The 13,112-nt window shown below is 49.5% G+C and overlaps 1 protein-coding gene across 2 annotated transcripts in view; it reads left to right on the plus strand.

Moving 5' to 3' along the window:
- Positions 1–339: 339 nt before the first annotated feature.
- The window catches only part of arhgef10la (Rho guanine nucleotide exchange factor (GEF) 10-like a), a gene marked incomplete at its 3' end in the record, with an annotated part of 127,037 nt that continues 114,264 nt past the window's right edge, over positions 340–13,112 (plus strand). For both annotated transcript variants that reach the window (XM_079748439.1, XM_079748440.1), the window contains exons 1-3: positions 340–603; positions 9,910–10,233; positions 11,196–11,220. In XM_079748439.1, coding sequence (XP_079604565.1) covers positions 522–603; positions 9,910–10,233; positions 11,196–11,220 — 431 coding nt within the window. In that variant the 5' untranslated portion in view covers positions 340–521. The remainder of the gene's footprint in view (positions 604–9,909; positions 10,234–11,195; positions 11,221–13,112) is intronic.

Below are 13,112 nucleotides of genomic sequence, written 5' to 3' on the forward strand. Positions count from 1 at the left end.
ATACCTTTAGTCCAGCCTATTTGTCTAAATAGTCTGTTGTGATTGGTGCAAAAACCGGCCCAACGCTTCCCATTGGCCACCCGGTGTACTCCGGCTCTCAGTGATTGGCCAGCTGTGTCTGAGAACCCTTCGTCTCTTTGTGTCGCTGCTGCTGCTGCTGTCTGGGAGCCGCGATGGGTCTGAGAATGGGGGAGAGGGCGTGAGGCCACGAACAGACAGAAAGACGACGAAGGGAGAGGGGGGGACGACCCACCTAAAGAGAAACGGAGGGGTTGAGAACAAGGGAGAGGGGGAGAGAGAGGGAGGGAGGGAGAGACTGACAATGCAAAGGGGTGTTAACTCATCTAGGGCAGCCAGTGCACTCGGAGGCGCGAGGGAGAAGTTGTGGGAAAGTAAATAGTGCGCGAGGCAGGAGGATTCCACTCGGGCTCGTGCCACTTGCTGCCCTCGCGCGGGAGAGAGAGAGAGACCAGGGATGGGTCCGCGAGACACGGCCGCGTGACTCACACCGGGAGGTTTATATGGTGAACGCGCCGGGATACGGAGACCCGCGAGCTGGAGTAGTGGCCGAACCTGAAGGAATTACCCGCAAATCACAAGGAGGTGAGAGGCGCGTATTGTTTTATCGCCCATAGGACTTTCCCCTCTTCCGGTACCCCCCCTCCTCTCTCTGTTCTGTCTCCCCCTCCTCTCGCGCTCTCTCCTCCTCTGCATGTCCAGCGGGGCTAGCGTGCTAAAGACGGCGGTAACCGGACTACCGAGGGGTGAGTCCGCTTTGTATTCGTCCCTCTGTCCCATCTGATTGCGACATCCTCCCGAGGCTGAGCGAGGATGGGGAGAGGAGAGCTAGGGGGGAGAGGGAGAAGCTGATGCCAGGGTGGCCTCTCGCTTCAACACACACACCCACACCCAGCCGCACATATACACACACCATCATGCACGGTTTAACCGGGGCCTGGACGTGAGGCGTTGTTATGATAGCGGCGGTTCGTGAGACGGACAGCAGGAAGGATGAAGGAGCACCGGGGACAGGCTATATTTATGACCGACTGTACACACTCCGCCCTGGGAAGACACGGCCCCGTCCGCCGCCGCCGCCGCCGCTCAGTCATGACGGTCCCTTCCTGGAGTAACAATAGCTCCTCCCGGGTAGGGTTTCATGCTGTCTCATCCCTATAGCAGAGAGAATGGACATGGGGTGGGCTGCAGTCGGAGGGGAGGGGGTAACCGCGAGGGAGCCAGGGGACCCCAGATCATCTTATTTACATTTTGGCCCAGGGGACTCCCCCCCCCCCCCCCGCCCCCCAATACTCGCCGGATGTCCCAGAGCTTCATTTGAAAGAAACTTTAGAACGCATTGTGTGGCGATTTCTTTTTCTCCCTCTTAACTTTTGTGAGGCTCGGTTCGGAGCGGTCAGTAGGCATTAGCACCCCATGCATGTCCTGGCTCAAAGCTGCGCAGCCCCTGCTCACAAAGACCCCACTATCAATTGAAAAAACCCACCACCCGTTTATTTTGACACCCATGAAGTTCGATGTGTGAGTGTCTACATCGAACTTTTTGTGTGTCAACAAAAATGGGTGGTGTGTGAATACGCGTCTACAGTGTGCGTCTGCACTTTAGACGCACACATTCTTCCTGCAGTGGTGCACATGCACAAACATGCAGCAGCAACAGCAGCTTGGCTTTTTTAGGTCAAATTTAAAGTGAGTCATGATATACGAGTCTCATCTCCAGCACGGCTGGGTCCTGGAGGAGCTGTACTTACACACAGCTACATGCTGCAGTCAGAGGGGAATGTCCATCGACTGGCTGGGGTGGAGTTCAGAGGGAATACTTGCTGACAATACTGTTGTGTGTTCCTCAGTTGATGTATAAGGATTTGTTTAGTGTGTGTGTGTGTGTGTGTGTGTGTGTGTGTGTGTGTGTGTGTGTGTGTGTGTGCGTCACGTCAATGCACTCTTGACAGTTGCTTGTGTGCTTCAGGGAATCTGTCTCCCGAATGAAAGAGTCTGTGCTGTAAGTCTCAGGGGACTGGTTGTGTATACAGCATGACTTTGATTTTGTGTTCAAAGAGTGTGTTATAAAGTGCACGTTCACTGTCTCAAAGGATAACGTAAAATATTAACAATGTCTTTATGCTTTAAAAATGACTTGTTACCAAACTATCCAAGTTTGATCATATTTAATACAGGCCCATTTCCCCATGTGAGGAATGACAAACATCCTGTTGAGATGTCTAGGTTCATAATTGTTGAGGCTGTCTGGTTTGGTGGCGATACCCAGGCTGGTAATGATCTCTAGTGGACACACTGACGGTACAGAATGCAGGTTTTAGTGGCCTGTAAAACTGAGGCGTAAGACTAGGTGATGGCAAAGGTTACAGGGCTGTAATTTGAGAAATACATAACAGAGTAAAACACAGCAGACAGGACGACTAAATGGTCTGTCGCCCTGGGTTACAGTTGGAAGCTAGTCCCAGAGCTTTCACTATATCTGTCTGTTGAATCAAACAACACTGCCGTATTCCATATCTCGGATCGGAGGAGTCCAACAACCTAGCCGCAATTACTGTAACTGTCGTTTTCTTTTCAAAATAAACCCACACATCTCCAGAGATTCTCTGTCGCCCCTGACAACAAGAGTCCAAGGGGGTCATGGGAAATGCAGTTTCTATTTCTGGAAACTCAACTAAGAGTTTTCTTGGTAGAGTTTTCTTTCTCTATTGAACATATATATTCTTTCCTATTGCACATATGTGCCTAACATCTTTGTGAAATACAATTTAAACTTGAAGGTATTTGTTTGCACGGGCTTCCTCTACGTGACACTGCGTCCCCTGCCGCTCGGTTCCCCGCCGCTGTACCCTGTGGTGTCACCACGGCCCTGATCGAGGGGTCACCTTGGCCTGGCTGTGAACACAGATGGTCGAGGGGTTCTGGGGCCCTGCGGCCGCTCCCCTGACCTGGACAGATGCGACCGCTGCCTGGGTATCTTCATCAACATCCCCAGCTGCGAGCCGTTGCTGCTGCACTGGAGCATGCTTAAATGACCAGACGCAGAGGGCACAGTGAGGGCAGACGGACGCCGGCCTCAGTAATGCATCCCTCTGTGTGTCAGAAAAGTGGAGGGAGTGGAGGAATACAGAAGGACGGGAGGCGGGAGCACCATGACCTTTCATTGCTGAAATATCGACTGAGTTATCCTCTTTGTGGTTGCGTGTTCGCATGGTAATGCGATATCACAATCTCACGCTTCTGCAAGGTTACTTTAGATTAAATCTTATTGTTGCTGCAGACTACTGCACAAGTACTAGCTAGTGATCCGCAGTTAGTGGCCAACCTAGCCAGCATACGCTGAAGGTATTACAGGTTTATAAAGATATTTGGAAAGGTTATTATGTTGTCATTTTCCACTCAAAGTTTTCCTATTCCTGATGCCACTGAGCCATGTCTGCGGCAGCAGTAGCTCAGGAAGTAGAGCGGGTTGACTGGTCACCAGAAGGGTGCTGGTTCGATCCCCGGCTCCTCCTAGCTGAGTGTCGTGACCCTGAGCGAGACGCCCGCCCCTGACTGCTCCCGGCGAGCTGGCCGTCGCCCTGCGTGGCTGACTCCACCGTCAGTGTGTGAATGTGTGAATGAATGGTTGTAAGTCGCTTTGGATAAAAGCGTCTGCAAATATCCCCTAAATGTATTTGTCTGTGCGACCGACAAAACTCCAAGGTAAAAGTGTGAACTTCTAGTTTCCCCTGGAAGTTCCATGGACCATCTGTCCTCAGTACCTACTGGGCTGGTTGTTGTTGCCGGCAGCGACCAGCTCCTTGGGACAGCGTCACAGAAGAGGTGGGTTTGTTTGCCACCTTCCGCTATGGGAGGGCCCTTGAGCTGGGATGCCATCAAAGATCACCGGGGTGGGAGAACTGCAGTCAGGGCCAGCTGCTGTGCCCTGCCTTTGTCTATTGATGCCAGCGTCCTATGGCTGTAAAGTTAGCCTGTGGACAAACGAAGGCCATTGTAAATCATTAGCTGCCAGAACATCGGCTTGGGATCCAGCAGACTCCCGGGGTAAACTCTGCTCGCTATGTGAAGCATTGGATGTTTGCTGTGACTCGATCTGTGGGATCCTTTTGTTTATGTTACGGTCACTGAGACTTTCATTAGCTAGTGTTTAGTGTTTCAAGCCAGCCTTCGTTATAAAGGATGCGTATCCTTTATCATATTGACATCTGTTGTACTTAATGCTGCATCAAACACATGGGCTGTTTCTGCTTTGTTGACACATCTTGTAGGATGTTTTGTTGAAAGAGAAATGGCCTGTTTGTCCACCGTTATTACCTCACCCCACAACAATGAACAGCTTGTCTTCGTCCAACAGTAGACAGGGGTTTGATCAAGTACAGATATATTCTCAGTTTGGAACAGAACAGGACTCTGAAGTTACAAGTATTGGATCTGGAAACTTGACTATTAAATGGTATATATGGGTATTAAACACTGTACCAAGCTTACGGGTGACTGCATTGCATTGTGGGGTATGTAGTCATCTTGACTCTTAATCATTTCTCAGTGCGACTCAGTCTCTTCCCGTCTGCGGTTGAGTTAGCCTAACCCTAACCCTTCGGGGTTGACTCCCTCTGGGCGCCTTAACGTTCTGTATAATCTGTTCTGCTGTGATGCTGCCAGGATGACTGCTCCACCCAGAGCTGGTTTCATCTGAACTGAAGTTGTTTCTTATTTACACTCGTCACAGTTGGTCTCACTGCACCTTGTAGTGAAGGCCGAAAGATATAACGGGACTCATTGAGTGTGATTTAAAAAAAACAATGACGATGAAGGAACAATGCCAAAAGGCTCAAACAAGGAGAAGCAGTTGATTCCAGAATATGAGAGGAAGACGTTTCCTCTTGGTTTAACTCTGGATTCCCTCCACTAGCTGACCGATGCTGGCCGCTGTGGAGGTTGGTTTGTCACACAGACACACAGAAAAGAATCAGTGCGACTGCACAGCTGTAATTTGGCGATGGCTGGGAGCTGTGTTGAAATGAGTCTGTGTGTACGCCTCAGAACTGGTTCTACGGTGACATCATCGCTGTCACTCAGCCTGTGTGTGTGTGTGTGTGTGTGTGTCCTGATATCTTTTTGTCTGTCTCCGTGTGTTTGCGGGGATATTAAACAGCAAACTAAAATAGAAAACAAAGAAGACCCAAGGGCGATTTGGAGTAGCCCTTTTTCTGAATGGAAAATGGGGATGGGTGAAGAATAGGGGAGGAAACCAACTCTTCCAACCCCACGCCCTGCGCCTGACCTACATAAAGCACCGCAGACAGCCTCCACAAGGGGTGCAGGGGGCCGAGAGGGGTTTGGTTGTTTTTTGGATGCTGTAAGCATACTGCAGAATGGTGTTGTTGGGGAAACGCACGCACGCACGCACGCACGCACGCACGCACGCACGCACGCACGCACGCACGCACACACACACACACACCAGTGTTACTTCAGTTTGGTTTTGAATCAGGTACTTGGTTTATTGTATTCCCAGATTTATTTCAGTTTAATCTTCAGGGTTTCTTTGTTATGGGTTTGTTTATATTGCCTTTTTTAGTAGGTGTTTCCATTAATGTATTTACTAATTCAAACTTATTTAAACTATTGTGAATCATTATACCCAGATAGAATATACTAACAAAACCTTATTCTTATATAATGAACACTTTTTGGAATATTAATTACTGCATATATTTCATATCCTGCCCTATCTTGTATCGTGTAGAAGACAAGAACCCAAATACTCATAGATTCTTTCACTTTGCAACTCGTTTCACATTTGATAACTCTGACTCTTTCGTTGGACAGGTTTTAACAGGCTGCAACCATTTCCAACAGAGTTAGGAGCGACTCTATCCTGAGAAAACATCTCAATGTCTAAAGCACATCTGGCTTCTGAGTCCAGGTGTAGTTTAAAAGTCCTGTTTAGTTTCAGGTAACTATAATCACACTGATGTTAATGTAAGCACCCGCACACGTAAAACACCACGCACACACTGAAGAGAATCTACACGCACACACTCACGCACAGGCAGACACAGACGTGAACAAACCAACAGACACACACTGCTGAATGGCTGTCATGGGCTGAACAGTAACTTCTCAGCTCCAGTTCCTCGCTAAACGTGACTCGCTCAGCCTTCGCTCCCAGGACCGAGCGTTGGCTCGGCCGCAGCGATGTGACACCATCCGTCTCTCGAAGGATCTGAGGACTCGGTCCGCTCGCTCACTGAGCGATGGCTCCTGATTGGTCCACTCAGGGGCTGAGCGTTTGTCTAGATTAGTTATCGTGGTATATAATAACAATCCATTACGCCTGGCACGGTGGCTGTAGCCTCCCATCAAGACCATGCCCAGAGCCAGCCCGCTGCCCTCTGATGGCAGATTAGACCCAGCCTCCAGGCAGGCCCTACTCCTTGCAGACGGCCTTCCTGGGAGGCTCCACTGGGATGTGCCTCCTGACTGCGGACCTACGGGCCAGCCAGCTCGCTGTGACCAAGGCAGGAACAATGCCTTCATGATTCGGTCCCAGGCTCTCCCGCCACAGAGCAGGCATTGTGGATTGTAGTCCGCTGGGTGGGCGTGTGATAGGGGTGTTTGTGGTGGCGGAGAAACGGGTCTGTTGTCAACTCGTCAGAGGGGGGTCGGTCTGACCAGCAGGCAGGGCGGGTGGGGGTTACACCCATCTTACAGTTGTGACCCAGAGGCCTGGTGCGGTGATTAAGATAAAGGCAGGCCTCTCTGCGGAGCAGACTCTTTCATTATTGTTCCGCTCGTCCAAGCCCAACTGTCCTGTGCTTCGAGCTACGGGCAGCTTTGGAGAAACCAGACGGAGTGAGCTCGGATTTGAACGTTTCCAACTGTGACCGTCCCACCCCTCTTCAGGCCTCCCTCTAAGGCTACTCCCTCGGACACATGCTAGCTTTAGCAGTGGGTCTGTCTGGCCTCGTGGAAGACTGGGGTCATGGGCAATGAGTGGACAGGTAAATGGAGCGCAGGTAGATAGACAGGTAGGCAGATGGATAGACAGGTAGGTAGATGGATGGTCAGGTAGGAAGAGCAAAAAATAACATACATCATATACATGCAGTTTGTATTGGGTTTGACACCCAAATGTCCGCGCACTACCTGCAGGCCCGGTACCCGTTGCATCCTTGCTTACCCCTACCAGCTCCCTAAGGACGTGTTCTCACTCTCAGGTCATTAAGGTAAAGGTGCTAAAGGCCTATAATACTAAAAGGTAATTATCACCCGTTCTCCTTGAGAGGCCCCCTGTTTAGGGCCCCTGGAAGGTCTCCAAAGCCCGTTCCCATCCCTCACACCTCCTCAGCGCTTGCTGACACCACCCAGAGCTCTGTGTCCACGCAGGGCGGCCCTAAAACAGCACGGTGATGAGGCTCCGAGGATCCAGCCGACGTCCTCATCACGCCCGTGTTCAGCTGAAGGCTAAGAGCGGCGGCTTGAGTTGAGAGGTCTGTGAGCTCCCGGCCGGAGAGGCAGGGAGGGCGCGCTGCTCCATGAAGCCGCTTTCTCCCGCCTCCTGGAAGGGCCCCGGCATCGGAAGTGTTTGAGCGGCTAATAGAAATGCAAAGCAGATGCTGTACTTGGTGGTTTGGAGCGGCTGCTTCTGTCTGGGCGGGGGGGGCCCTGCTCCTCGCTCTGAAGGGTGCAGTGGCGGAAGGAGGCCGCTCTGTAGGAGCTTAAGCCTTTAGTGTTGTTTCAAAGTAGTTCACTTTCTTCCTCAAGGGGCAATTAAGGGGCCACTCTGAAGGAAGACAACATATTACATATGAACAACTCACAATAAGTACACGTGTCAGAAGAAAGAGAAACAATATATCGCTTTATATCGGTACAGTAACCAAGTCCCAAACACTAACTATCACTAGGTTAACCCATTCCCCGGATACGACAGCGATAGCTAGGATAAGACGCTACACAATGCTAAATACTATTTTTAAGTGCAAGGATGTACAACATACAATAAGTGCGTACATAAAGTGCCACAACATGCCACAACATACACGTTCAAGTCAATAAAAGAGTCAAAAGGCTGACCAGGATAGCCCTATAATCATAACGCCAATTGTGTGCTCGGACAAAAGTTCATAGTTCAATATTATAGGTTTGCTTCAGGTTTTCTGGGGTGCCGGTCAGTACACAGCCTGAAAGCAATAAGAGTGGTAAAGTCAAGTCTAGTCAACAATCAACCCCAACAGAACGAGGTAGAACATCTGCTGCATGTACGGGAATAATGCCATCAAATAATAAAGGTCTTGTTTAACAACTATTGACATTACGTCACTTTGTTTTCGAGGCGTGGGCGACGTCAAACACTTCCCTGCCCTTTCGTGGCAGCGCGTCTCTTTAATTGTGCCGAGACAGACAAAGCGCGGCTCGTTACCGACTGCTCGATCAGCTGTGATCACCCGCCGACTGCACTTATTTTTCTCGATGAAACGTTGGAGAATATTGAGCGATGAAACGTTAAGGAGATAATTGAGGCCTCTGATGTTGCAGCACATGTTCCCATCAGATTAAACGAGTGTATACATCTTCATTAATCTGCCGCAAAGCCTGCCCAGGCTCAGGCTAACCGTCTCACTTAAAGCCATATGTCTTTCTGTTGTGAGCCAGCATGGTCCCGGGCTCACCATCGCTCTCTCGCTCTCTCTCTCTCTCGCGCTCTCGCTCTCTCTCTCTCGCGCTCTCTCTCTCTCTCGCTCTCTCTCTCGCGCTCTCTCTCGCTCTCTGAAAGTGGGAGGGGCTGATATTTTGCCTACCTTGCACTATTCAGAATTATTGCACTATTTAGAATTTGCTTATTGTAAATATTATTTTATTCATTTTAACAAATTGTATCTTTTGTACTTATTGCACCGTGGGTCAGAGACAAACGCAATTCCCATTTCTACATTTGCCTTGTTTATATTTGGTAAATGACAATAAAGCTGACTTTGACTTTGACTTTGATGTATATCACATCTTGTTGTCATTCAAAATGTCTTGTGTGTGATTCACATCGATCTCTTTTTGTACAGTGGGGCCCAGTAGTTAGCACCACGGCCTCACAACATAAGGTCCGGGGTTCAAGGCTAGGTCCTGGGTTCAAGGCTCCTGGAAGGCCTTTCCAGCCCTCCCCTTTCTGTGTGGAGTGTGCATGTTCTCCCTGTGTCCCAGACAGTGCTCCGTTGTCCCTCCACACCACAAATCAGGCATAACAACACTCCTGCCATAACTAAGGCAAGGGCGCTAGCAACGAGTCTGTTCGCCGTGTTGTAGCTGTCCTTATATGCTAGGATTGTGTTAGGCTTACAGGCTTGCTTGTTTTTTTGTAGGCTGGTTCTTATGTAGGCTGGTTCTTTTGGACCAACCCAATTGCTGTGCTCTTTTACGATGCAGTACAACACAGATCTTATACTTAACGACAGTGTGACTGTGTGTGTGACTGGGTGATGTTTTGTAAACAGAGATTTGATCTGTTTTTCCTGACCAGAAGAGCCACCACCGTGGCGTTCACCTTCTTTTTCCATCAAGCCCACGCCATCAGTTAAATCACAAGGAGGAAAATGAACTCTCACTAGCTCCTAATTCACCTGAATGTTTGAATGATGTTTATATCCGAACCCAACGTCCTGCCCCGCTCCCTCACCAAACCAGAGGGAGTAGTGTAGGGTAGTCTAGTGGGTAAGGGTGTTTGAGTCCCAGCCAAAAGGTTCTGGGCTCAAACCCAACTCCCACCAGCTACCCTTTACTGCCCCTTAATTAAATTCATCTAAAAGGAACAAGTCCCTTTGGATAAATAACGAGTTCTTTTCATCCCTCTTGGATGATAATGAATCTCATTGGTTCTTTCTTCTCCAGGGATGATGTCCACCGTGGAGCCCCGCCCCCCCCAGAAGGAGGACGAGGAGGAGGAGGACGACGAAGAGCAAGGAGAGCCGTTTGAGTTTGACGACAGCGCCGACGAGAGTGTTCCGGAAGACGCGGTCGTAAAGCCCCCCCCCTCGACAACTGAGACCGCCGACTTGACGACGGAAAAGGTCAAGTGTGAAACGCAGTGCGAGGCCCCAACCAAAGGCAGCGCTGAGCCTCGCTCCCAGCAGCCTGTGTCCATGGCGCCGTTGTCTCCCCCCGCTGGCCAGGAGGGGAACTCCTCCTCGGACGCCCCCCCCCTCACCAGCACAGGTACGGGGGACTCGCTGCATCAAGGAAATATATGAAAGGTCACGAGTTACAGTCACACTATTGCATTGTGAGCAAATAGCTCCACTGGCAGCCTTTGTTCAGTCGATGAAGGGTAGCCCGCGGTGTTTAACGTGTAAATGTTTGTCCTTGGCACAGAGCTGTATCACTTCCCTATGTCGCCGTGGCAACGCGCTCTGCATATGGCGGTGGTTTTGCCCGCAGTTTGAGTGTTGCTCAATAGGATTTATTTTCTTTCAGTATGCCCTGAGGCGGCCGAGCGCAGAGTCGGTAAGAGTAAACTTTATTGTTAATTGGTTAAAGATGTGTGGGTTTAAGCAGGATATATCGACTACCTGACTAATGCAGCCCCAGAGGGCGGTAATTAGACCCCCCCCCCTCGTCGCTACTTTAATAGGGAATTAATATCTCTTAAGAACTCCTGTTGGATGAAATGGAAGCAACCAGGGGTGCAATTAAAGTGTTCTGCGGTAGTTCTGTGTGGGGTCACGCTCTGAGCACGGCGTTGAGTGGGGAGGGGTGGAGGGGGGTCGGCTGTGTTACACAACCGTTTGGAAAGGGAGGGAGAGACGGAGAGGGCGGGGGGGAGAGGAAGAGGATTCAGGCTACTTCAACAGAGGAGGACATTAGCATGCAGCAGTAGTGTTGGACTTGCTTGATAGAGCGATCGAGCTTAAATAGACCTAAAGATGGAAATTAATGAACGAAAAAATAGGAATTTCCCATATAATTCTACTTTGACTAAAACGATGGAATAAGTAAGTATTTTGTAGCAGCTATTAAGTAACTATTGATTACCATCGTTCTCAACAGTGACATAATTGAATCAGATCATTTGAAGTGTATGTTTCGTTGATTTTGGATGAGTTTGAGTGTGCCAGTGGATGATGTTTCTGTGTGTAACACGTTTTGTTCTCTTTATTCTTGTGTTTTCAATGAAACAGATCAGCCCCCGGGAGACTCAAGTCGGTAAGTAGCACTTCTGCTTTCTCACATCCTTAAACTGAGACATTGCTTCCCTTAAACAAGTTATGTATGCTGCTCTGTAAAACATATCACAGAAAATATATGCTCTATACGTTCACTGAACTCATATATAGCTATGCCTGGTCATCCTAGATTACTTTCATCACTTTGTTGTGAATATTTTAATATGATCTTAGTCCATATTGTGCTTAAAATGGAATAATTTCAAACCTCTTGCAATTATTTCACAAACGCATATGATGATTGCTTTTTGCTATTATAGATTACTTAATTATACAAAGCTCTGTTTTCAACCCACGTCCTTGGTTGGAGTTTAATTTCTTTGAAAAGAACCATAAATGTACGTTATGTACATCCTTGGCCTCTACAGGGTTCAGTACTCTCTGGGGGTGAGAGGGTTGCATAGCGGACTGTGTTCCATGACCTGGGGGGGGGGGGGGGGGTCTGTTATGTGAGGGCGACTCTGTCTGGGCCTCTAGGATGTGTGCTAGAGCACCTCTACCACCAGGGGGCACACCTCCTTCATTCCTGTGGGCTTTCCTGTGCTGAAAACTAGCAAGGTCTGCACGTGCATGTGTGTGCATGTGTGTGTGTGTGTGTAGGGAGGGGGGGTACTGTGTGTGTGTGTGTCTGGGGGGGGGATACACTGATTTGTGTGTGCATTTGAATGTGTGCATGGACACGAATGCTTGTGTGTGCAAGCACATGGAATGGTGTGCGTGTGTGGGTGTGTGTGTGTGTGTGTTTGCACGTGTGTGTATATGGGTATTTGTGTGCGTCGGCACATGGCTTTGAAAGCGTGTATGCATTTGCATGTGTGCGCATGCCGTGTGTGTGCGCACATGCACGTGTGTCACAGAGGTCTGTCCCTGATTCTCTCTGCCAGCAGGATTCTGCTGAGCCGGGTTTCCACAGTAAATGAAGTCAATACTGCGGCTTTTTAAGGAAGCCCTATCAGGAGCGTGCACGTTCCCATCAACGCCGCGTGTCCGCCCGTCAGCACATCTGCTATTCCTGTCAGCAGCCGGGGAATAATTTGGCTAAAATTACTTTGTGATTGTTACGGCAGGACCATGGGTTATCTTGACCCTGCCGCGACAGCACTTCACCACTCCCAGGAGCCGGCTCTGAACCTCTCTGTCCTGTGTGCCTCTCTCTCTGCTACGTGCTTCTCTCTCCGACGCGCCTCTCTCTATCTGTACGCTTCTCGTGACAACGGTCACCAGAAAATAGCCGGCTCTCTTTGACAGGCGGCTTTCAATAGATGAGTTCACCAGGAGCCACAGAAAAACATTTTGTGTTTTTTTCCTTCCTTTTCTTCTGCCCTCTGCGGGCAGATGGAGAAGTTAATTGTCGTGACTGACACTCACACATAGAGTGTGTGTGTGTGTGTGTGTGTGTGTGTGTGTGTGTGTGCATTCACATGCATGCATTTACTTGTGGTATGTTTGTATGTATGTGTTTGTTTATTTTTGTGTGTCTGTCTGTTTGCACACGTAAGTATAAGTTTGTATGCGTGTCGATCTGTTTGCATGTGTGTGTGTTTGTATTTATTCATGACCTTGAGGACAAAATGATTCTGTCATATGGCAGCTGCTGCTCTCTGTGCAGCTCTGGAGAATCGACTCTGACCTTGTGTGTCCAGACTGGTTGACAGGGAGGGGAAGAGAGGGAGGGAAGGAGGAGAGAGAGATACCTGGAAGAGATACAGAAAGAGGAATGAAGAGAGATGCAGAGAGAGATGTGAGAGGTAGAGAGAGGTAGGAAGAGGGAGGGAGAGGGAGGGAGAGGGAGGGAGAGGGAGGGAGAAGGAGGGAGAAGGAGGGAGAGGGAGGGAGAGGGAGGGAGAAGGAGGGAGAGGGAGGGAGAGGGAT

Source organism: Pollachius pollachius (genome assembly GCF_949987615.1).
Source record: "Pollachius pollachius genome assembly, chromosome: 12".
Taxonomy (NCBI): domain Eukaryota; kingdom Metazoa; phylum Chordata; class Actinopteri; order Gadiformes; family Gadidae; genus Pollachius; species Pollachius pollachius.